The 25,533-nt window shown below is 40.0% G+C and overlaps 1 protein-coding gene across 4 annotated transcripts in view; it reads left to right on the top strand.

Moving 5' to 3' along the window:
- The window catches only part of arhgap15 (Rho GTPase activating protein 15), an 806,049-nt gene that overhangs the window by 592,570 nt on the left and 187,946 nt on the right, over positions 1 to 25,533 (top strand). For all 4 annotated transcript variants that reach the window (XM_068034997.1, XM_068035000.1, XM_068034998.1 and 1 more), the window contains one exon: positions 9,319 to 9,396. In XM_068034997.1, the coding sequence (XP_067891098.1) occupies positions 9,319 to 9,396 (78 nt within the window). The remainder of the gene's footprint in view (positions 1 to 9,318; positions 9,397 to 25,533) is intronic.

The following is a 25,533-nucleotide window of genomic DNA, read 5'->3' as shown; positions in this document are numbered from 1 at the left end:
TTATCCAATTGACTGTTAATTTATCCTGGATTATAATTTGTAAAAGCTTTCCCACCACCGAGGTTAAACTGACTGGCCTATAGTCGCTAAACTTATCCCTTTTCAAATATTTGCAATTTTCTAATCCTTTGGAACAACTCCTGTATTGAAGGAGGATTGGTAGATTATGGCCAGTGCCTCCGCGATTTCCACCCAGTATTCTGGGTTGCATTTGATCCAGTCCTGGTGACAACTTTAAGTAGAGCCAACCTTCTTAATATTTCTTCTTTATTAATTTTTAGTCAATCTAGTGTCTCAACTACCTCCTGTTTCACTATGACGTTGGCAGCATCTTCTTACTTGGTAAAGAGAGATGGAAAGTAATCATTTAGTACCTCAGCCATGCCTTCTGCCTCCATGTGTAAATCTCTTTTTGTTCCCTAACCAGCCCTACTCCTCCTTTTACCACCCTTTTACTATTTATATGCCTATATAAGACTTTTAGATTCCCTTTAATGTTGGCTGGAAGTCTTTTCTCATACTCTGGGTGGAGCTTTGGAGGCGGGGAGAGCATAAAATGAGGTGGAATGGTGGCCATTGCTTCCGCTGAAATTTAGTCTGGAGCAGGAAGGCCTGTGAACGGCCTTCCCGCCCCACTGCCAACTGAGGCCTTAGCTGGGCAAATAACACCCAATTAAGGGCCTCTTCCCGCCACAGTCTGAATTACCCATGCAGCGGGTGCCTCTACCAGTGTACAGGAAGCACAGCATGAAAAACTATGCGGTCTGCTTCCCGGCGCCAGGGGGTCCCTTGTTCAGAGGCGCTTAATGTCTGAATGAGGGATTTGGCATCGGGAAGGTGGTGGGCCGCTGAGGCCCTTGCTGCTAACACCCCTCACCCTCACCTGCAACCCCCACCTTGCGAAACCCCTCCTGCCCTGACCTACCTTAAGCCAGGTTCCAGTGCCACTCCTCAGTGTCTGGTCGCTGTAGCTACAGCAGCAGCCATCGCTTCTGTGGTGGCGCTGCAGCTGCTGGCCTCTGATTGGTCGGCTGCTCTGCAAGGCCGGGACTTCCAGCAACGGGATCCTAAATCCTATGGAAGGCCCGCTGCTGTCCAATTAATTACTTGATTGGCACTAAATTTGGTGCGCCTTCCAAAAAAGAGATGATGTGGGCATCTTGGCGTTGGTTTCCTATGACGTCGAGAACCCCACTGCCAGGATAAAATTCCCCCCTCTCTCTTTGCTGCTCTTATTTCCTTTTTCACTTCCCCTCTGAACCTTTTATATTCAGCCTAATTCTCACTTGTATCACCAACCTGACATTTGTCATAACCACCCATTTTCTGCTTCATCTTACTCTCTATCTCTTTCATCATTCGGAGAGCTCTGGCCTTGTTTATCCTACTTTTCCTCCTTGTGGGAATGTACCTTGACCATACCTGAACTACCTCCTCTTTAAAAAGCATCCCATTGTTCAATTACTGTTTTGCCTGCCAATCTTTAATTCCAATTTACCTGGGCCAGATCTTTTCTCATCCCATTGAAATTGGCCCTCCCCCAATTAATTATTTTTGCTCTGGATTGCTCCTTCTCCTTTTCCATAGCCAACCTAAACCTTATGATACAATGATCATTATCCCCTAGATGTTCCCATACTGACACTTGATCTACCTGTCCCACCTTATTCCCTAGAACCAGATCCAGCAATACCTCCTTCCTCATTGAAATGGAAAAATACTGATGTAGAAAATTCTCCAAGAAATTGCTAATTCAAGTCCCAGCTTTTAAGCTGAACTTGTAATGTAAGAAAAGAAAAACATGCATTTATATCATAAATAAAAACAGAAAGTGCTGCAAATACTCAGCAGGTCTGGCAGCATCTGTGGAGAGAGAAACAGAGTTAAAGTTTCAGGTCTGTGACCTTTCATCAGAATTGGCCAAGGTTAGAAATGTAATAGGCTTTGATCAAGTGAAAAGGCAGAGGGGGAAGAAGAACGAATGGGAAGGAATGTGATTGGGCAGACGGGAGGAGAGATTAAATGACAAAGATGTCAACGAACAAAGGCAAAGGGAGTATTAATAGTTGTATTAAAAGTCAAAACATTAGTCCACAGAGAGTGTTAATGGCAGAATAATGAACAGCTCTGTCCAAAAGCAAAAACCTGAAAAACAAGTTTAAGACAAGCCCATGGCAACAAAATACAATAAAATAAAATAAAAAAGGCAGTCATGCTCTGAAATTGTTAAAATCAATGTTGAGTCCTGAAGTCTGTAAAGTGCCTAATCAGAAGAAGAGGTGCTGTTCTTCGAGCTTGGGTTGAGGAACTGAGAGCTGAACTCTAGAAGTGAGGTGAGAGTTACTGTCCTTGATATCAAGGCAGCATTTGGCCAAGTATGGCATCAAGGAACCCTAGCAAACTGCAGTCAATGCAAATTGGGGGAAAGCTGTCCACCGGTTGGAGTCATAACTGGCACAAAGGAAGATTGTTGTAGTTGTTCAATCGTCTCAGTCCCAGGACTTCATTGCAGGAGTTCCTCAGGGTAGTGTCATAGGCTCAACCATCTTCAGCTGTTTCATCAATGAACTTCTGCTGATGACTGCATAAAGTTCAGTACCATTTGCAACTCCTCAGATACTGAAACAGCCCGTGTGAAGATGCAGCAAGACCTGGACAACATCCAGAATTGGATCGATAAGTGGCAAGTAACATTCGCACCACACAAGTGCCAGGCAATGACCATCTCCAACAAGAGAGAATCCAACCATCTCCTCCCCTTGACATTCAATGGCATTACCATCACTGAATCCCCCACTATCAAAATCCTGGGGGTTACCATTGACCAGAAACTGAACTGGAATAGCCATATAAGCACTGTTGCTACAAGAGCAGGTCAGAGGCTGGGAATCTGCTGTAAGTAACTCCTCAAAGCCTGTCCACCATCTACAAGGCACAAGTCAGGACTGTGATGAAATACTCTCCATTTGCCTGGATGGGTGCAGCTCCAACAACATTCAAGAAAGTTGACACCATCCAGGCCAAAGCAACCCACTTGATTGGCACCCCACCCACCACCTTCAACATTCACTCCCTCCACCACCGATACACAGTGGCAGCGGTGTGTACCATCTACAAGATGCACTGCAGGAACTCATGAAGGCTCCTTCGACAGTACCTTCCAAGCCCGTGACCTCTACCACCTACAAGGACCAAAGGCAGCAAATGCATGGGAACACCACCACCTGCAAGTTCCCCTCCAAGCCACACACCATCCTGACTTAGAACTACATTACTGTTCCTTCACTGTCATTGGGTCAGAATCCTGGAACTTCCTTCCTAACAGCACTGTTAGTGTGCCTCCACCCCAAAGACTGCAGCGATTCAAGAAGATTGCCACCTTCTCAAGGGCAATTAGGGATAGGCAATAAATGCTGGCCTAGCCAGCAATGCCCACATCCCATGAACGAATTAAAAAAAGGTCCACTGGACACTGCAGCAGGCCAAGGTCAGAAATGTTGGCATGGAGGCAGGGTGGTTAATTAAAATGGCAAGCTCAGGATCATGCTTGTGGACCGAGTGGAGGTGTTCCGCAAAACGGTCACCCAATCTGCGTTTAGTCTCCCCATTGTAGAGGCAACTGCATTGTGAGCAGCAAATGCAGTATACGAAATTGAAAGGAGTACAAGTAAATTGTTGCTTCACCTGGAAGGAGTGTTTGGTGCCTTGAATGGTGAGGAGAGAGGAGGTAAAAGGGCAGGTATTACACCTATTGTGATTGCATGGGAAGGTGCCGTAGGAAGGGGACGAGGTGTCGGGTGATGGAGGAGTGGATCAGAGTGCCGCGGAGGGAACAAACTCTTCAAAATGCTGGCAGGGGAGGAGAGGGAAAGATGTATTTGGTGGTGGCATCATGCTGTAGGTGGCGGAAATGCCGGAGGACGATCATTTGGATGTGAAGGCCGATGGGATGGAAAGTGAGGACAAGGAGAACCCTGTCACAGTTCTGGGAGGGAGGGGAAGGGCTGAGGGCAGAAGTGTGGGAGATGGGTCAGATACGATTGTCAATCACAGTGCAGGAGGGGTGGGGGGGAATCCTCGGTTGACAATAAAGAAAGACGTATCAGAAATGCCGTTGTGGAAGGTAACATCATTGGAACAGAAGCATCGAACACCATTGGAACAGAAGCATCGGAGTTGAAGAAACTGGGAGAATGGAATGGAGTTCTTACAGGAAGCAAGGTGTGAGGAAGTGTAGTCGAGGTAGCTGTGGGAGTTGGTGGGCTTATAATGAATATTAGTGGAGGCGTTTATATCACACCTTGTTTGACCTCAGGACATCCCAAAGAGCTTCACAATCAATCGTAAGCCTCCAATATGGGGGGCAGGAATCACATGCACATTTCTGGCCAGGAAGGGTGGTAGAAATCTGGAAATCTCCAAAAGCTGTTGAGACTAGGCCAATTGAAAATTTCAAAACCGAGATTGAAAGATTTTTGTTCAGCAAAGGTATTAAAAGCTATGAAACCAAATTGAAATACAGATCAGCCATAATCCAATTGAATGACTGAACAGGTTTAAGGGATTGAATGGCCTACTCCTATTCCTGTGTTCCTAGGTGTGCTACACACTGTAGTGGGAATGGAAATTTTTTTTCCTGCAATGCCCACACCTGAAACGGGTGTTTGCACCTTGCATATACAAGTAAGAGGCATAATGCCTCTTTGAGGCCTCCACTGCAAAAATGGTTTGTCCTGAGGTTAGTTTGCCACTCAGGAAATCCAGGTCTTGGGACCGCCTGCTACCAGAAAGATAAGAATTTGAAATTTATTTACCTGAATGTGGAGTTGGGAAGGACATCAGTGCTACTTCCAACCCCATATTTAAAGAACATGGGCCACTGCTGTCTCTCCCCCCACCATCACCTCCCGATCACTGCTGTTCCCCCCTAACCTGGCCTTTAAACTCCCAACTCAACATGACTTCCAATCCTTCTACTATTGGTGCCATGCCAGCCTGATGTTAATGAAGCCAGAGGCCCAATAGAAAGGGTGGAGGTGGCGGTGTGGCACCTCGGGCTTCACTATTCAGCCCTGAACATAATCTTGCATTGATAGTAATTCAAGATGCTAATGCTTGTGATTGTAGTAACAAACACTTACTTACACATCAGTGAATTTGTTTCAGGATCGAATAGTGATAATGAAAGTTCCATGCCAATAACTGTTCTGCTGAGCATCATACCACCATAATCCCCGTTTTCTCATTCACTGCCACCTCAGTATCTCATTGCAGACCAATACTTTATAACGTCCTTATCCTTCTTTGATTTGGCATTGATTTACGTCTGCTTCTGTTTCTCTGGAGCACCTTGAACACAAGGAATAGGAGCAGGAGTAGACCATATGACCCTTTGAGCCTGCTCCGTCATTCAAAACGATCATGGCTGATCTTAGGATTCAACTCTACTTTCCCACCTGCTCACCCCTTGCTTCCCTGAAAGACCAAAAATCTGTCTATCCCAGCCTTAAATGTATTCAACGATGGAACATCCACAACCCTCTGGGGTAGAGAATTCAAAAGATTCACAACTCTTTGAATGAAGTAATTTCACCTCGTCTCAATCCTAAATGATCGCCCCTTATCCTGAGACTGTGTCCCTGTGTTTTAGATTCCCCAATCAATGTTTACTTTAGCTACTCTCTTCCTTTTGATATACCTGTAAAAGCTCATGTAATCTGTTTTTATGTTACTGGCTAGTTTACTCTGATTCTATTTTTTCCTTTTTTAATCAACTTTTTGATGGCCCTTTGCTGGTTTCTAAAACACTCCCAATCCTCAGCCTTGCTACTCTTTTTTGCAACATTGTAAGCCTTTTCTTTTAATCTAATGCTATCCTTAACTTCCTGAGTGAGCCAGGGATGGGTCTTTCTGGCTGAGTTTTTGTTTTTCAAAGGAATGTATTTTTGTTGAACAATACCGCCATACCTGTCAGTCTATTTACCCAATTTACCTTCGCCAGTTCTCCCCTCATGCCTTCGTAATTGGCTTTGTTTAAGTGTAAGATTCTTGTTTGTGATTGCAGCATGTCACTTTCACCTTGAGACATTTTCCTACTTTAAAAGATGCTAGATAAATGCAATAAAAACAGAAAATGCTGGAAATACTCAGCTGGTCTGGCAGCATCGGCAAAGAGAAACAGAGTAAGCGTTGCAGGTCATTGAGTTTTTGTCAGAACTAGATAAATGCAAGTTGTTGTTGTGCTTTGGTGATGATCTCATATTTCTGTAATTCCTGCAATCAGGCATAACAAAAAGAACAATTACCTGGTGCTCTCAGCAGAATAAGAACAGAGCAAAAACTCACACGGTGCAGTTGGGTGGAAACATTTGGCATTGTGTTCAAAACATTCTGACAACATTAGAGATGTAAACAGAAGAAATTTGTCGACAGCCCAGGCCTTTATAAAATAAAGGATTTCTAATAATTTTTAAAATCTTTGTATCCAGGGTTTTGTGAAATCATGGTTATGTTACAACTTGTAAAAACACTTTCATGCATGATGTTTTTATGTAGGAGTCTCACTGTTTCACAGTGGTTCCCTTGATCCTCCCATACCTTATGTGTTTGAGCGGGCAGGCATGCTGACTACTCTCAGATCACCAGCATTACCAATCCTGTATCAGCAATAAAGAGACATGCTATAGCAGCCCAGGGATGAATTTCCTGCCAATTTTCTCACCGGTTTTCCCTCCCTATTTGGAGAGGCATTCAGTCTGTTTTCCATGCCTCCCAAGTAGCAGCATGACTAAGGTTGGGCATTGAATTCAAGCTACATTCTGACACTACTGAGCTACAATATTAGTCTTGAGACACCTATTTGATGTATACATCATATTTGAAAGTTAGTTTTTACGTATGGCATTTAAAAAAGTATTCATAATTATTTTAGTAAACAACCCATATTTAACAAAAGTGACAGGAAATCAACATTTTCACTGAAGAATTCACAACATATGCTGCTCACAACTTCCAGAGTTATGCACTAACATCAAAAATTTATGTCACTTAAGATCTTCATTTAACTCACTAATCAACACACATTCTAAAGTTGAGGTGTTAAATAATTGATGTTTTCCTGTGTAATTATATTTCAAATGATTGTATAGGTCAGTGAATGGAATATATTAACTGAATGAAATCTGAACTCAAAAAAAAATCACAGCATGTTGCAGAATGGGAAACTGAGGACTAGAATAAAACAAACCAATGCACAAAAATGTACCTGTTTCATAAAATAAAATCTGAGTGTCATCTCTGCTCCTTCAAATTTATCTTCATTAAATTATATTTTTATTTTAATTCACCTGCTTAATTGCTTTGGTGCCTTCTTGTTTTCACAGTTGGTGATGAAAATATTTAGCCTCAAACCCGCTCAATACTCAGATCTAATACAGATGCTTGCAACGGTTCCTTAGTTTTAATGCTGGCTGATACCAGGATTTGACACTTATACTAGGGATCTTTTCACAGTCCTAGCACTGTCCAACACTCAGATGCGACAGATGTCCTTGGAATACATCCTCAGTCCTTGGATCCAAAACATGCATCAGGGATATTTCTTCAGTCCCTGTACACATTGACACTTAGATCTGAACACATTGGAGTGTTTCAATCAAAAAGCTCTTTGTCTTTATAGTTAACTCTCCTGTTACCAAACAAAATCAGATATAGTCCTGAATAAAAACAAGAGCAACATTCTGAGGAGCTGAAGATTGGTAGTCAAAAAAGATTATTTATATAGCACCTCCCAATCTACACTGAAAGTATCAGGTCCTTCACAGTAGACAATGAGGGGAGTGATATTGTCATCAGGCAAAATGCTCTGAAAACCATAACAGATTCATGCCATTGGTATACTGGCAATGTAAAGTCATTAATCATCTGCTTTAGGATTACATTCCAGCTGTTTTTTGGAAAGCTTTTACAAAAAAGTCTCCAAATATCTGCAATGAATCAAGTGAATGCAGATTAGTGATGTTTCTCTGACCAACTGGAGATCATGAGAACCTCAAGATTCAGTTTTATACCTCACTCTCTAAATACTTCCATCAGAGACAGCACCTTCAGACTATGACAGCCTTGGACATAAAAGATGCAATAGCTCAGTGTATCATAGCATTATGTTTGGTGTAGGCAAACACATCTCCAAATCCCCATATCCATAAAACTTATTTAGAAAACTGCAAACAGTGGGGAAAACATCCCCACCCCCGGCAATCCCATCTCTAACTTAAAATGTTCCTGAAAATGGAATACACCAGCTGAATGTGCCTATAACTCAAACAACATTCTGGAGGTGCCCAAATTCAGCAGTGAAAGGATTTCAAATTCAGAATTCTATGACTCAGGTCATGCCAATATGAGGTGCTTAATTAGTTTCTTGATGCAGATGGTGTAAACCATTGGCTGCTCTGCTTCTGAGGTCTAGAATTCTCCAATATATTCAAGTTACCTTTCCAGGAAATTTTGGAGTAAGTTCACAATGGGAACAGCATGATTTACAGCGCATATTGCAAATCAAACTGGTCCAGGAAATTCTGTGCCTTAAATATTAGTTGGTTACTGCCTAGCAGTTCCGCATTGAAAATATAAATTCCCTGCTTAACAACACCCTGCTTCTTCAGTCAGCCCCTCTTTTCTTCTTTCCATTTCCCACTCTACAAATGTGTCAAACAGGCTTGGCCAAGCCTCGTCCTCACTGTAGTTTGTTAGATCGGGACCTATCACCTGAATAAAATTTAAGAACACGTTCCATGTATCTCGAGAGATTCCCTTTATTCCAGGTGAATTCTCAGTTAAGAAGCTCAGCCACTGGTCCAATATGAAATATTACCATGAGCACTGCAGTGGTTCAAGAAATAGATCCACCACCTACATTCATGGGGCAACTAGGAACAGGCAACAAATGTAGTGTTGCAATGCTATATTTCTGTCATGAACAAACAGAAAAATTATTTTATACTGCAGCTTTTATTTTAAAAGGTACTGCTTCAAATACATTTTGAGTTTATACTGACAATACCAAATAATGGGTCTGCTTTTTATAAGTCCAAATACCTTGGTCAGGTAAAATTAATATTATGAGACTGATCTGGTGTAAACAGACTGTGAGATATGCATTTACAGATGACTGAACTGCTAGAAATGTATATGCATTGTCAGCCAGCAAGTTTGGGCAGACATAATTGCTATAATAAGGCCGTAAGTTCAAGGAGCATATAGAAGAAAATATTGTAAAATCTTAATTTAATCACAGATTAATGCTTGTTTTGTCAGGTTTGGATGCTGATGGCATTTACAGAGTAAGCGGCAATCTGGCTACGATACAGAAATTACGATTTGTAGTGGACCATGGTGAGTGGTATCTAATGCATATGTGCAACTTTATTCTCATCAGCCTGTCTAAATGAAAATGGAAATGGGAAGACTTTCTTCTTTGACATTTCTCCAGCTGCAGAGAGACTGTTGAATTTAATCATTATAAATGGTTTCAAAATTGTTTCAAACTTCAAAATGATCTTTTATTACCATCTGAGAATATATGCGTCATTCTAACATTGAGGCAAAGTGCTGTGTGCTAATTGAATCTTTATAGCTGTCCATTTCTTAATGCGGATTCTACACAATTGCATATTCAGGTCCTTGTGTGAACAGAGTGATCTCCAGAATATTCAGTGTTTGTTTTTCAAATCTTGGCAGTTGTTCTCATTCAAAATGTCATGCACATGCATCCACAATACATTTGAATATTTGAAAAATGTTTAAAGCTAGAAGCTTGGGTCAAATATCAAATAACCAAATATCCAAGTTTCGTTCATCTGGCTATTCCCTAGTGGAGTGCATTTGGATCAGTACAATACAATTCTTTTTGTTTTGTTACTTTATCTGCATGAAACCATGTTTGGAAACTTTGATTTGTACTGGATGGATTTGTCATTCTGTCACATCTATAATTATGTCTTATGCAAGGTAACTGACACTTTTAATTCAGGTAAACAACGTAGCATAGAAAAACATGAGTCAATTTGCTTGTCGTGTCAGGAAAAGCCAACAAAAACCATTCAGTTTAAAGCACTGATCTGCCAGAGTCCATCAATTACTCCTACTTGTATATCTCACACAATCATTCAGCTTCATGTGACAGTTTGAGTGACATCATTTGGAGGCAATGAAAATTGTCTGTTCCTAACTCATTATACTGTTGGGAATCATAGAATGACACTGCGTAGAAGGAGGCCATTCGGCCCATCGTGCACATGGTGGCTCTTTGAAAGAGCCAATTATTTCTACCCTCCTGCTCTTTCCCAAGCCCTGCAAATCTTTCATCATCAAGTATTTATCCAATTCCCTTTTGAAAGTTACCATTGAATCTGCTTCGATACCCTTTCCTTCAGTGCATTCCAGATCATCATAACTTGCTGCGTAAACATTATTTTTCTCATATCGTCTGTTTTTTTTTCTCCAGAAATTTCAGTGAAAAATTATAAAGCAGTGAAATACCATTTACTTTTTCACTAATATTAGTGAGGACAGAAATTTCACTTACATAGAGGTTCACTGTGCCATTTCTTTGTGGCCATTTGGGACCATTTTAAATTAGACAACAGACAACAGAGGGTACAGTAAAATATTTGTCGCCATAGGGCATGTAAGCAGAGCATGTGACATGTTCCTCTGTAGCTTTCAGTAGCCCAGTGCTTTGTATCTTTCCCAGAGGAATATTTAAGATGAATACAAAAAAAAACAAAATAGCATGATTCTAAAGATTAGGCAGTTCATCAGAGAATTCATCTTGCATGTTCAGGATTCAAATAAACTGTTAGCACACTGACTTCATCCAAGTGATAAATCGTTTCAATTTGGAATTTTTTATGTGAGTCATGCATATTCAATCCTGCATATTTTGTTCAGAAGTTTATTACATAGTATTTACAGCACAGAAAAAGGCCATTCAGCCCAACAGGTCCATGCCAAAATTTATGCTGCACATGAACCTCCTCCCACCTTTAGTTAAACAGAGTATTCAAATGAGGGGAAAAGATAAAAGCAATTCAGTATTTCTCCCATTATATTCCCCACACATCACACAGAATAGCATAGAACCGTGGACTTTTGCAGTACAAAAGATGACCATGGCTTTGTTGGACCAATCCAGAATTAAACTGCCTCATGCTCTCCTCGTATCCCTGCATTTCACACTGCTTCAAATATTTATCTAATTTTGCCTTAAAAGGTACAATGGCCCTGAAGATCCGGAGAAGGCACAGAGGAAAGTAACTAAAATCATATCCCATTCGGGCACTTAGTCATCAGTTCAAGGAGGTGGTATTATTTCCATTTGTAAAACATAGCTTAAAGGAGATATCATTACAGGTTTTAAAAAGTGAAGGGATTAGATTCTGCACAGTTACATAGGTTATTTGAGATGGGTGGGGATGAGTGAACTAGGAGTTATGTGTATAAAATACATTGATGAAGAATTAGGTTTGATGTTAGGAAATATTTCTTTTCACAGAGTCATCACCCTTTGAAACAGATTACTGAAGCATGCTGTGATTATGAATTCCCTGCAGTCCTTCAATAAAGGAGCTAGATATGTGTCATAGAATCATACAGCACAGAAGGAGGCCCGTCGACCCATTGTGCCAATTAGTCCCACTCCCTTCTTGAACTACTGAATCCTCCTTCACCCTTTCAGGCAGTGCATTCCACACCATAACAATTCACTGCATTTAAAAAAAACTCATCTCCCCTCTGGTGCTTTTGCCAATCATAAATCTGTATCCTCTAGTTACTAAACCTCCTGATACTGTAAACAGTTTCTCTTTATTTACACTATCGAGTCCCTTCATAATAACCTCTATTAAATTTCCCCTTAACCCACTCTGCTCAAAGGAGAATACCAACTTTTCCAGTCTCCCCACATAAATGAAGTCCTTCATCCTTGAATGGAGTATTTCTTTTTTGTGTAAGGATGGAAAATAGCCAAAAGAAAAGCCACAATCATTCTCATCATAACAACAGCATACAAAATCCCTGATACAGGCTATGTCCAATTATAAAAGGTACCACATAAAGTAGAGCTGGGAATAGCAGGATTTATGAGTTAACAGTGTCTTGAAGATCTCCGTATTTGCCTTAGAAAGTTAGAGTGAAATTTTCCATAGCTTTTCCAAAATTGGCCTCAGGCTTTTCTGTTGCTTGCCCCTCCCAGGAGATTGTATAACTTTAAGGGGTGGGTAAATGATGTACCTGGCTACACAGTGGCTGGATGGGGATAAACATGATGGATCAGATAGTCTTTGCTCGTCCTTTTCTCCTATGTTTCAACCATTGCTGCTCACATACAACCATCCCTAATAGTGCCACTTAGAGTGGTGGGTGAATCAATCGAAAAAATTGTAATAATATAAATGTAACAGCTCGTTTCTTGATTCACCACCACAAACACCTTGAAAAGGAAAATTGTGGGGCATGCACTTAAACTGATGTAACAATATTTGTGGAACGTAAGTGTGGTGGCTTTCACATTTATTCAATACCACACATTGCCTCAGGATTTATTTTTGGATATCACATCTCCTTTAATTTTTTAGCTGGCACCTATTCAGCTACTTTTTAGGGCACAGTTCTTCATTCATATGGTACATGTATTATGCCCATCTTGCTGTAACATGCTCTATTACTGTACTCAGACCCCTTTTCTATATTTTATTGTCTTCCAGCTGATGCTTAATATAGTTCTCACATTGTGTGTTCTAAAAGCATCTAGCCTTTGCTTCTGTTTTTTCTATCAGGGCCCACTTTCCCACTGTGTAGAAATGACATGATATGGGCCTTTAATTCAGACTAAATTTGAATAGAGTATAGAGAAAAAAAAACTTGTATTCACAAAGTGCCTTTCACATCCTCAGGATGCCCCACTGCATTGCCAATTAATTCCCTTTGAAGTGTAGACACTGTTGTTCTGCAGGAAAATGCATCAGACAATTTGCACACAGCAAGGTTCCACAAGCAGCAAATCAGATAAGTGGCCAGTTAATGTGTTTCAGTAGTGTAGGTTGAGGGATAAATATTGTTACGACATTGGAAAATCTTTTACATCCACCTCAACAGGCAGATGGGACCTCCGTTTAATGTTTCATCTAAGAGATGACTCTTAACATTCTCTTAATATTGAATGAAGGTTCAGCCTATATTATGTGGTCACATCCCGGATTTCAGCTTAAACTTGGGGCCTTCTGACTCAAAGGCTTGGCTTTTAGCCTGAAGGAATGTTCTGTGCAAGGGAAGGGAGGCACTGGTGGGGCTGTTGTGAGATTGGAAAACCCTGCAGAATGGGTTTCCCGTATGTCCTGCAGAATTTAAATGCAGGGCTGTTTCAATTATTTTTCTGTGTTGGGTTCATGCCCACAGATGGCTTGATTAACAGGCTGAAGGCCTTTCTGGTTGGAAGCCTGCTTCTCAGGGCCAAAGTATTTCGGTGGGGGCTAGGGAGAGAGAGCACTTAGGGGCTCCGGATCACGAGAGAAGAGCCAATGGTGCTGTAGGGTTCTGGATCACAGAGGGGATCTGATGGTGGCCTGGGGGAGGGGGTGGGGGCGGTGGTTGGGTTCGCGATCATAGGACGAGGTGTGGGCAGGATCCAATGGTGGTCAGGTGGATCCAATGTTATTGTGGGGGAAGCTTAATGTTGGGCCTGGAGGAACCATGCCATTCCTCCTGGCCCACAAGCAGTGCTGCAAAGATGCTTACCTCGTGGATTCAGCCGTTCTTGCTACTTTTAACTTGCCAAGTGTCTTGGGACCTGGGAAACATGGCTGTCTATGGCTAACATAGAACACTATTAAAATGAAGGCGTGCGCCATCATTCTAATATTTAAATGCCAACCTGCTTTCCACGAGCCGGTTGGTTACTCACCGCTCACCTTGCCTCCATTAAAACCACAATTGGGTAGGTTCGAGGTGAGATCAGATCCTATTCCAAATTTTTTGCATTTTAACCTTTGACACAACTCCAGCCCACCTGTTTTTGGGAGTTAAGATTCAGCCCAAAGTGAGAGCGCAAGTTGACATGTAAGCCAGAATGTAACAATGCCTGAATGAAGTGGCATTAAGTAATGGCGCTTCATTCAGATCCATCATGTTATGCTTACTTACATTACCATTTTCCTCTGCTTTATACTTCAGCTTCATGCCAGATTTACATGAATACCTACAAATATCCAATGGAAAACAATAGAAACATGCGGTGATGTGTTTTTGTGGTTGAATAACTAGAGGTATTCCAATTACAATGAGGTATACTTGATAAGATATGTGTGTAGGGATCAGAAAATCCAACAGTGCTAAAGGCTTCACTTCCTTCTATTTCCTGCAGTATTTTTTCTTTGCAATGTCGAGCATAGCTACACAATGCATGAGTAATGGTAGATATATGTATAAATGGATTCTATCTACCTGTACAGATGTCTCAAATGGAGCATGGGCTGGGGAGAACTGGAAGCTAATGACCTCCCCCATGTCACTATATGCAAAGAGGTAATCTCTTCAAAGACAACATTTTTTTACTGCTCTATACTATTTGTCAGATATCCTGCTCCTCTGCCACAGTCAACTCCAGGGATCAAGAGGCACTACTACCTACCTAAATATTTCTGCATGTTTCCTTTCTGACAGACCCATGTTAAAAGCTTAGATTGATGTGAGAATGTTGCACCTTTTAATGGTCTCACTTTCAAATTGTGTTTATGTGAAGCTTGGCAAGACAGTCTCCAGACTACACTACAAATCTCATTGTTTGCTAAACCAATCAGTAGGTAATATTTCATCAGAAAAGGAAGTGGTCTTAAATTGTCTTTATATGTGACTGTTTCCTACCAGGCTATCTAATTAACCTGTGACAGGCGAGTCAATTTTTTAAATATATATATACTGGAACCATTATGTATTTTTAAAGTGTTTACTTGGAATGCTAATTTATTTCCTGATGTGCAGCATAGTACATCAATTATTTCATTTGTTTCCACAGCCCCATGTACAGAAACACTTAGCATGTGGAACTGTGCAACTGAACTACCTGATAATTGCAGTGTTCAAGGGTGTATGACACAAAAAAACCTATTTAAGCTGACTTATTGGGAATCGGACAGCTGGGTAACATAAAGAAGGGGGTTATTATTAAGGTTAATCTATGTATTTTTCTCTCTTACGCTAATATCTTAATGACTGCTTGAGCTACATAAAGCAGTACAACATCCACACTCTGGAGAAGAACTTTATTCTGCGTAAGTGAACAGAATGGTAGAGTGAAGGTCTCACACGTTTAATCAAAAATACATGATGGCGAGAGAGCATTTCACTGCATGAAAATGTAATAATTAACTTCAATAAATTTACCAGAGAATAAGTGATACCCTAGAGTAAGATACAGGATTGCAATCTAATCTTACAGCCAGATGACATCATAAACTTTGAGACTAAAGCTTGTATATAACTACCTTAAATAAAATGAGGAGTTTCCTTCCTCCAAGTCATGTCCCAGAATCTTTGTTCATTGTATCTACTATATCTACTATACTGAGCAGGGTTCAGTACTGGGTCCCCTGCTTTTTGTGATATATTTTAACAATTTGGATGTAAATGTAGAGGGCATGATCAAGAAGTTTGCAGACAACACAAAGATTGGCAGTGTGATAGATAGCGAGGAGGATGGCTGTAGGAAGATATTGATGGTCTGGTCAGATGGGCAGAAAAGTGGCAAATGGAATTCAACCCAGAGAAGTGTGAGGTGATGCATCTGGGGAGGCCAAAAAAGGCAAAGGAATACACGATTAATGGGAAAATACTGAGAGTTGTAGAGGAAGTGAGGGACCTGGGAGTAAATGTCCACAGATCCCTGAAGGTAGCAGGACAGGTCAATAGGTAGTTAAAGAAGGCAAAAAAAAAGACAGAAGCGCAAGGGGAGAGCCAACTGTGTAACAGCCCCGACAACCAACTTTTTCTGCAGCACCTGTGGAAGAGTCTGTCACTCTAGTATTGGCCTTTATAGCCAATCCAGGCGCTGCTCACAAACCACTGACCACCTCAAGGCGCTTACCCATTGTCTCCCGAGATAAGAAGGCCAAAGAAGAAGAAGATGGAATCCTTTCCTTTATTAACCAAGGTATAGAATACAAGAGCAGGGTGGTTGTGTTGGAACTGTATAAATCATTGGTTAGGCCACATCTTGAGTACTGTGTGCAGTTCTGGTCGTCTCATTACAGAAAGGATGTAATTGCACTAGAGAGGATACGGAGGAGATTTACGAGGATGTTGCTGGGACTGGAAAAATGCAGCTATGAGGAAAGATTGAATAGGCTGGGGTTGTTCTCCTTGGAACAGAGAATGCTGAGGGGAGATCTGATTGAAATGTACAACATTTTGAGGGGCCTGGATAGAGTGGAGGTGAAAGGCCTAATTACCTTAGCAGAGAGGTCAGTGACTAGGAGGCATAGATTTAAAGTGATTGGTAGAAGGATTAGAGGGGAGATGAGGAAAAAAATTTTCACCCAGAGGGTGATGGAGGTCTGGAACTCACTGCCTGAAAGGGTAGTTGAGGCTCATCAAAAGGGGTCTGGATATGCACCTCAAGTGCCGTAATCTGCAGGGCTACGGACCAAATGCTGGAAGGTGGGATTAGAATGGGTAGATCATTTTTGGCCAGCACAGACACGATGGGCCAAGTGGTCTCTTTCTGTGCTGTAAACTTTCTATGATTCTATGCTTCTATTTAATTTGTTTATGGCATTTTATATAAAATACACTTTCAGTATTGTTTTATACTGGTGCCTTTAATGTTAACGTTGTGTAATTTTATGGAATGACAAAATGTTCGGCCTAAAATTTCACTCTTCCCCTTCTGCAAATTTGATGGGAAATTGATGGAACTCCATGAAAATAGGAGACAGCTGGTTATATCGAGCCCCGGACATTTCAGGCAGTTTCTGTATTGACTTGTGAGATGCAGAACTTCTATCCACTCTTACCTAGCAAGTAACAAGCTGGGGTTGGGGTTAGGGCTGGGCATTCTCTAAGCTGGGAGTTCTTAGTTCTATCCACAGAAAGGAATATCATAGAATTGGCATAATTATTTTGGGTCAACCAATTATAGATGATCGCTTGATAATCATGTACTGATTATGCCACAATTATTGGTATGGACATTATCACACATTGTTATCAATGCTGATTGCAACAGCTACTGCTAGCAACAAAACAGGCCCTAAACAAAATTAAACCACTTCTCAGATCCCCAGAAGTGATTATCTCTCTGATTCCTGCCATAAAGCCAGATGCTTGCCCATTATCTGCCATCATGAGTAAACCTATCTGTGATACAGAAAATGGTAGTTGTAGTATAAGGGTCTGAAAGAGTTAATGATTGAGACAGTGTGAGGAATACCTCCCACCATGATCGAAGAGCTCACATGTGAGAGAGACTGGAGGGAGATGCAGCGTGGCTTCAGAGAAGTCACACAGACTGGTGTAAAGCTGTACATAGTTGGAATGTAGTAATGAGTTAATGTTCAATGTACTGAAGACTCAGTAATCTCTCTAAGCTAGACTAAGTTCATTAAAGTGGCAGCAGACAAATCAAACATGCAACATGGTGAACAATGGTGGTTCTTACCATTGAAACACCCAGAAGAATTTGAAAAAATACTTTGAAGAAGGCTGACCTGAAAAAAAGTGCCATAACTGCAGAATTGGAGAAAAGCTCCAGAGATGTTCTGTGGATGAAGGAGGCCTGGAGCATCAGGGAATCGGCTTGTAGAGGCATTCAGGCTGCACCATAGAGGTGGGTAGTCTGAAAAAAATTCCAGTCCAGCTTAAAGTTGGAGAACCAAGCAATGATCGGAGATCTGTGAGCAATTCATAAAGAGAGTAAAAGATTTTGTTCCTAACGGCACGAAGGCAAGCAGCACCAGGAAAAGCAAAAGTCCTTCGTAAGGGCAGATCCAAGGTTAGCACCATTACACATGGCAACTGGAGCGAGCAAAAAAAAAGAGGCTGCAAATACTTGAAAATCTAAGTGAAAGGGAGTAAAAAGAGTATAGCAGAAACACTACAAAACTGCATGTAAAATAAATCCAAATTCCAGTGGCAAGATTTCACGGAGAAATAGTGACCATTGCGGGACTCAGTGCGAGACTGACGAAGCGTGGGAAATTTCTGATACTGGAGGGGAAAATTTTACAAAGAAAGTAAACGGCATAGAAAGCCATGGATCTTAAATTCACAATACCAGAGAGGTTTGAACGCATGGAAGGACCAAATCAAACTCAAAATTGGCAAAAAAGATTTTTGAGATTTAGAATTGCTTCCAAATTAGATAGCCAGTCTGAAGCAGAGCAAGTTAACACATTGCTGTATTCCATTGGGGCAATAACAGACCATGTAATTGCAAGACATGGCATGAATGAGACATCAGATAAATTTGATGATGTTTTAAAAGCCTTTGATAATTATTTCAACCTGTGGAGCAATAAGATTCTGGAAAGGGCAAGATTTAACCAAAGGGTCCAGAAACCAGGTGAAACTGTTGAGGCTTTTATTAATGAACGTTACAGACTAGCTCAAGGATGTGAATATGGAGACCTAAAAGCAGAATTAATAAGAGAACACATTGTAGTAGGTATTGTTGAAGAAACTGTATCAGATTTATTGCAGTCTAAAGAAGGCCTCACCCTAGACAAAGCTATTCAGCTGGTGAGACAAGCAGAGGTCCAAAGGAAGAACAAAGTAATCCTGAGAGGTGAAGAAAGACCTTGGTTGAGGAAACCTTCAGCCACTGTGCAGTTCCTTAATCAGAGGACTGTAAAAGAAGCAGCAGAAAAGAAGGTACACTTGCAGGGGGTGGGGAGGTGGGTGGCAGAAGTGCAAGTCGCCATGAAACCCTGCCAACGCTGTGGCACCAAAAAGACCCACAGGCATGAACAGTGTCCTGCAAACAAAGCAGGATGTTTCCACTGTTAGAAAATTTTGGAAAGATGTGCCAAAAGTAAAATCTCTACACCCACAAGTTCAAAAGAAAAAGTGATCAAGCATGGAGTTGTTAGTGAAGTTGAATAATCTCCAGCAGGAGAGAAATCAAAACTTCCTTGGTGAGATCAGTGATCCGAATCAGACATTCTGGAATGCAGATATATGTGTCAATGGGCATATCACTAATTTTAAACTAAACACTGGAGCAAGTGTAACGGTGTTATCAGACATGAACTGTGGTTATCAATGCATTACCTGCAACCAACAAAAACTCTGTTACATAGCCCAGGAGGAATTGAACTGAAAGTCAAGGGAAAGCTACAGGCAACACTACAGTACAAGGGAAAGCAGATATTGGAAACACTGTATGTTCTACGAAATCACAAATTCTCTCCTTAAGTAGAAGAGCTTGTATTGACCATCATCTTATAAGAAAAGTGGAAGAAGTTAAGCAACAAGAATCCAGGAGACATTTCCAAAAATACTTTCCAAAATTATTTACTGGTCTTGGATGACTGAAGACCGAATATTGTATTACTTTGCAAAAAGTTGCTAAACCAGTATGTCTTTTCACGCCTAGGAAGATACCATACCCACTAATGAAGCAAGTCCAACTTCAACTAGAAGAGATGACCAGGATGGGAGTCATGTCTTCTGTCACTGAACCTACAGATTGGTGCTTGGGATGGCTCCAGTCCCTAAACCTAATGGTACTCTTTGCATTTGTATAGACTTAATAAGGCTGTGGCAAGAGAAGTTCTGATGTCTTCAGTAAACGAAAGTTTGGCGAAGTTATCCAAAAGTACCATGTTCACGAAGCTTGACGCGAATAGTGGCTTTTGGCAAGTTCCACTGGACAAAAAGTCAAGGTTATTGACAAGCTTCATCACTCCGTTCATAAGATTTTGTTTTAATCGTTTACCATTCGGTATAACATCAGCACTGGAAATATTCCAAAGAACTATGTCACACATTCTACAGGCCCTTAAGCAGTAATATGCCATATGGACAACATCTTAGTCCATGGTGAAAACATTGAAGAACATGATCTGAGGGTTAGAGAGGTTTTGAATCGTCTACAAGGCCTGACACTTAATGAAAAGTGTGAATTTTTAAAAACATCTATTCATTTTTTAGGACACATTGTTAGTATCAATGGCATAATGGCAGACATCGCAAAAGACAAGAGCCATTAGTGAATTTCCACTTCCTACTTCTGTCCAAGATCTTCAGCAATTCCTTGGAATGGTCAATCAGTTTGCAAAATATTTACCCAATCTAGCTCAAATTATTGAGCCCTTATGACAACTATTAAGGAAAGCTCAAGCATGGTGTTGGGTTGCACATTAGGAGCAAGCATTTCAAAGGATCAAGGATATGTTGATTTAGCCAGATACCTTAGCACATTAGAACCCGTCACTGCCAACCTCAATTGCAGCAAACGCCTCATCTACAGGGATAGGGCCAGTCCTTTTCCAAGACAGCCAGGTGGATGTCAAAGATCAGTCTATTATGCGTCATGAGCATTGTCTGAGACTGAGACGAGGTACACAGTCACAGAGAAAGAAGCTCTGGCAGTCATGTGAGCTTGTGAGAAGTTGCCGGGAACGAGTCTGGTGAACCTTCGTTGCACTCCCTCTATGGCAATAATATCCTTCCTAAGGTAAGGGAACCAAAACTGCACACAGTACTCCAGGTGTGGTCTAACCAAGTTTCTATACAATTGAAGCAAGACTTCACTACTCCTGTACTCAAATCCTCTTGCGATGAAGGCTAACATACCATTAACCTTCCTAGTTGCTTGCTGCACCTGCATGGTCCAGTTAAATTTCTAGTCAATGGTAACCTCCAGGATGTTGATGATGGGGGATTCAGTGATGGAGTGCCATTGAATGTCAAGAGCAGATTGTTAGAATCGCTCTTGTTGGAGATGGTCGTTGCCTGCTACTTGTGTGGCACGAATGTTACTTGCTACTTATCAGCCCAAGCCTGAATCTAGGTCTTGCTGCATGTAGACACGGACTTGTGTACCATCATCTAATTGAAATCTTACTTCAGTCTGCTTTAATTTATGGACCTGCATATATGATTGATCAGTGAACATTTTATTGAAGTATGTGAAAGCTCACCGAATACACCTGTTGATCCCATGCCCAATCACACTGATTTTATTGAACACCTAAAAATCATTCAACTACCATTACGTTAGTCTTTGCTAGCAAAGAGCAAAAGAAAGAGTGCCAGTCTGCACAAAGTGTTGAAAAAAAATGAAAGCAGGTGAGACCCCAAAACCCTAAGCTGGTTGCGTATTGATGAATAGTAAGCAAAGCAACACATGGCTGATGACATACAATAGAGATAGAGGCTGACAATCTTGATAAGGTCTTAAACAATGCAATCCGAACATTAGTTACAGTTGGTGATATGGTGATAGTGAATCTAGAGCAACATTTTCACAAATGTACTTCTAAATATCATATCACTGTGATAGGTAGTTCAGAAAATGTGAAAGACCAATTCTGGAAAGAAAATTTGGCTTCTGAAACAGTCGATAACAGAGAACTGAACTTACTGGGAAGTCTAATTGTGAAAAATGTATTGAATTGCAAAACAAAATTATTAATTGGTTAAATAACAAAAAGTTAAAATTGACATCAACTGATTGTAGAATAAGTAGGTAAATAAATAAGCTAATAGAGTCAATACTGCACAGTGACTAATTACTTCACAAATGAAAGTGACAAGATGACTACAATTACTAAATTACATTCAAACCTAATTAATTCTAGAGTGATAACTAGAAGTATAAAAAGTTGCTTGTGTCAGAATTAATTATAACTAGAGCTTTCCTTTGGCCTTACTGTTAAAAATCTCACTGATAATTAAAGTGAATCAGAAAATCAACATTAAATACATATTGGCTGTTAACATAGATAAGTGGGCCCACTAAATGCCAATTAAGTTCCAACTAGTTAATCAAACTGACTAGTAATGCAGTTAAAGAGTGTGTTATGACTGAGGTGGGAGGAGTGCACTGTTTATTCTAGTCCCACTTCTCCATAAATCACAACATATTATTTTAAATTTTCCCACTTAACGACACAGTTGATCATATACCCTATTTTTCCCAAAATAGAACACACTAACCAGGTTTCTTTAATGAACAACAAAATTATCAGTTTATTATGGAACAAGTCTTAACTAATAATGAAGTAAAACATGAACACAGATTAAATTTTTTTAAAGTCTGCTTTTTACCTTAACCAAATTTTAAAGTCTCTTTTTTACCTTAGTCCCTTCACACTCGCGCGCACACACACACACACACACACACACACACACACACACATATACAGCGGTTAACCGAAAAAAATAAAAGGGATTTTTATAAATTCAGAGCTCTGTTACAGACAAAAAACAACTTGGGCAGATTACTTGCTTGTTTTTGAAGAAAACAGCAGATGAGATATATTGCTCCAAAACTGGCATACAGTCTAACTTCTGAGTACCACATAGATAGGTCACTAGGATCACTCATAACAGTTCTTTTCCGGTGGCATTGTGAATTATTTTTAGCAGGCTTTCTTCAAAGACTAGAAACGAAATAAATTGACACAGTTGACTTCTCAGACTCCTTCAGAGAAATGCTGGAAAACGAACTGGGTTGTGGTCTTCTCTTCCTTAGAATTCTCTCTCTCTTCTGCAGCAGACTTGACTTTATCTCACTCCAGAAGGTAAAATAGACTGACCAACAACCAAAACACTTGTGAGTTTTCTGCCATTACTGGGCTTATCCAATCAAAGGAAGCTTGTCACTTCCCTGTCCCTGTTACCAGGGTTTCTGTTCTAACATTAACTTGAGTCATGTGACAACCAGTAACATTGTTGCCACCAGTTCCTTCAGTGCCCCCTTGATGACTTTCTTTTTTTTTTTAAAACCTGGTCCAACCTTTATTCAGTTTAACTATAAATTCCTTTAAAAATATTTTAACAAAAACAGAATCACTTTCATAACAAGAGTGACTAGTATTCAGTTTAATTCTAAAGATTTATTTCAAATTGTAAGTCAATCCCTTGCTGGAATAATGGGTTAAACTGTAAATGGAAAGGGGCCCAACCAGACTGCCCAGGACCATCCATTCATGGTTCCAATGAACCATCAAGTAACCTAAATACAGATCTCATTGGACCACAATGATCAAATCCAGAACATCTCTTAGAGATCAAATGGATAAATGCTTAATCAACAGACCACAAAGAAAATAGATGGAAGAAAAGAGAAAGAGAATCTCCCTGTTGACATTCACTCTCTTCTAGTAGGCATGGTCAGGTTTGGCAATATGTAAAGTTTTGGAGGAACTTCTAACATAGCATTACATGCAAAGAATGAACTCTACATAAACTTGACACCTGTTTTAAATAAAAGGTTATTTTCAACCTGAATGGAAAAGTTAATTTTTGTTTTTAAAAAAATCTACATTTTGTCCTAATTTAGATCAACTGGGGTTCAGAAGTCACACCAATGTTCCTTCTGAAACAAAATCTCAAAACTGTAAACAAACGATTATACTAAAGTAGAGATGCCAACATGAAGATGTTGCAAATAAGTCCATCAAATCTCGACTCATTTATTGTGAAAATGGTAGATTAATTAAGTAGGAGCCAATTGTGTTTGAAAACCTTAATTAAACAATCTTTAATTATTCATTTAAATAACGATTTAAAGTTGATTAAATAATTTACTGAATAAAATGTTTTAACTCGATTAATTGTTTTGGAGGAGGGTAAAATAACAGAAAGTCAACAAGTCTCTTAAGCACCATTACAACCCATGTGGTGTGTTTAACAAGGATTTAATTACACAGATAAGTGAATACATATGCAAAAGTATTGTTAATTTAGCTGATAATGATGTCATCTTTCAAACTAAAGACAGTAGTAGGCTAAAATCCATTTCTTTCATTTTTCTTTAGCAGTATTTTAATTTATATTACTGTGAAGAAGTGAGAAGTAATGAATTAATTAAACAAGAATGAATTAGAGAATTTATGGATTCTGTTATGTTCAAAATTGTTGGGGCTAAAATCCTAGATATTAGCATTAATGTAAGTTAATAGTTTTGATAAGATTGCACCTACTTTTAATTAACTTGAATTTTCTTTCCATAGCCGCTTGGATATGTTAACACCTAAATATTCCCTCAAAGTAGAAACGTCTTAACTTAAAAAAGATAAGAAATTACTAATGAGTGAAATATTGTCAAGATATCCTAAATAGTATCTAAATCGGTAATCTGACCACTGTTGCATTTTATTATTTATATATAATGTATAGATATGATCATTAAATCAGTACCTCACTAGAAAAAAATTACCTTTGTAATAACCTTTCCAACAGTCACATGACTAATAAACATGCACTTGTGCATTTTCAGTGCTGCATTCTACAAATAGTTATACTCATTGACATCAGCGATGTCACTTCATAAAAGCTCGAGTAATGTCTAAATACCAAGATGATCTCAAAATATGTAGGCTGAATGAAGAAAGTGTTCAGCTGTACATATACAGTAACATTTTTAAAATAGGTAAGTATTGGCAGCATTTACCAAGGCCTTTTTGGCTGCACCACACAAACACCTGACCTCCACTACCTGGAAGGACAGGACAGCAAAGTGCATTGGAAATCCATCACCTCCAACTTCCCCTCCAAGTCACACACCATCCTATCGTGGACGTATCTTTGCCATTCCTTCATTGTCACAATGGCAAAATCCTGGAACTCCATCCTTAACAGTATTGTGGGAGCACTTTCACCACATTGACTGCAGCAATTCAAGAAGGCAGCTCACCACCATCTTCTCTGTGTCTCTAGAAACGGACAATAATTGCTGGCCTTGCCAAAGATGCCCACATCAGGAGAATGAATTAAAAAAATAAATAAAACCAGGCAGACAGTAATGACAAACCACTTAGAAATTTCACAATCCCATGGGCAATCTGTATTAGGACATAGCATCAAATCTATGTACAGCTTGTTTCAATGCTTTTGGTACTTGTGATTTTCTATTTGAATTCAAGATTGATTTTGCTTAGTGCTAATTAAGAGGGGCCCAAGCACAAGTTTTCATTTTCGTTTACATTGGTGTCATCTTCTTCCCAGAAGGTTGACTGCCATGGATCTCCACCTCTGTCTGTCCAGTGCTGCCTTTACATATACAGAATAGGTCGACTGCATCCAACCCATTATATTTGTCATTCATTTTCTCTTTTGCTTCCCTCTATTATGTTTTCCGTTAAGCTTTCCTTCCAATAATTGTTCCTGTCTTCTAATGAGGCAACCAAAAAATTGTATTTTTCTGTCTTTGTTATGCACTAATTTTCTTTTTTCTCCAGCCATTTCCAGCACTTCCTCATTGGTCATTCTGTCTGTGTAGGATATGTGGAACATCCTCCTCTACGTCCA

This window comes from Heterodontus francisci, chromosome 7 (genome assembly GCF_036365525.1).
Source record: "Heterodontus francisci isolate sHetFra1 chromosome 7, sHetFra1.hap1, whole genome shotgun sequence".
Lineage (NCBI taxonomy): Eukaryota > Metazoa > Chordata > Chondrichthyes > Heterodontiformes > Heterodontidae > Heterodontus > Heterodontus francisci.
This window is presented reverse-complemented; position numbering and strand designations above follow the sequence as displayed.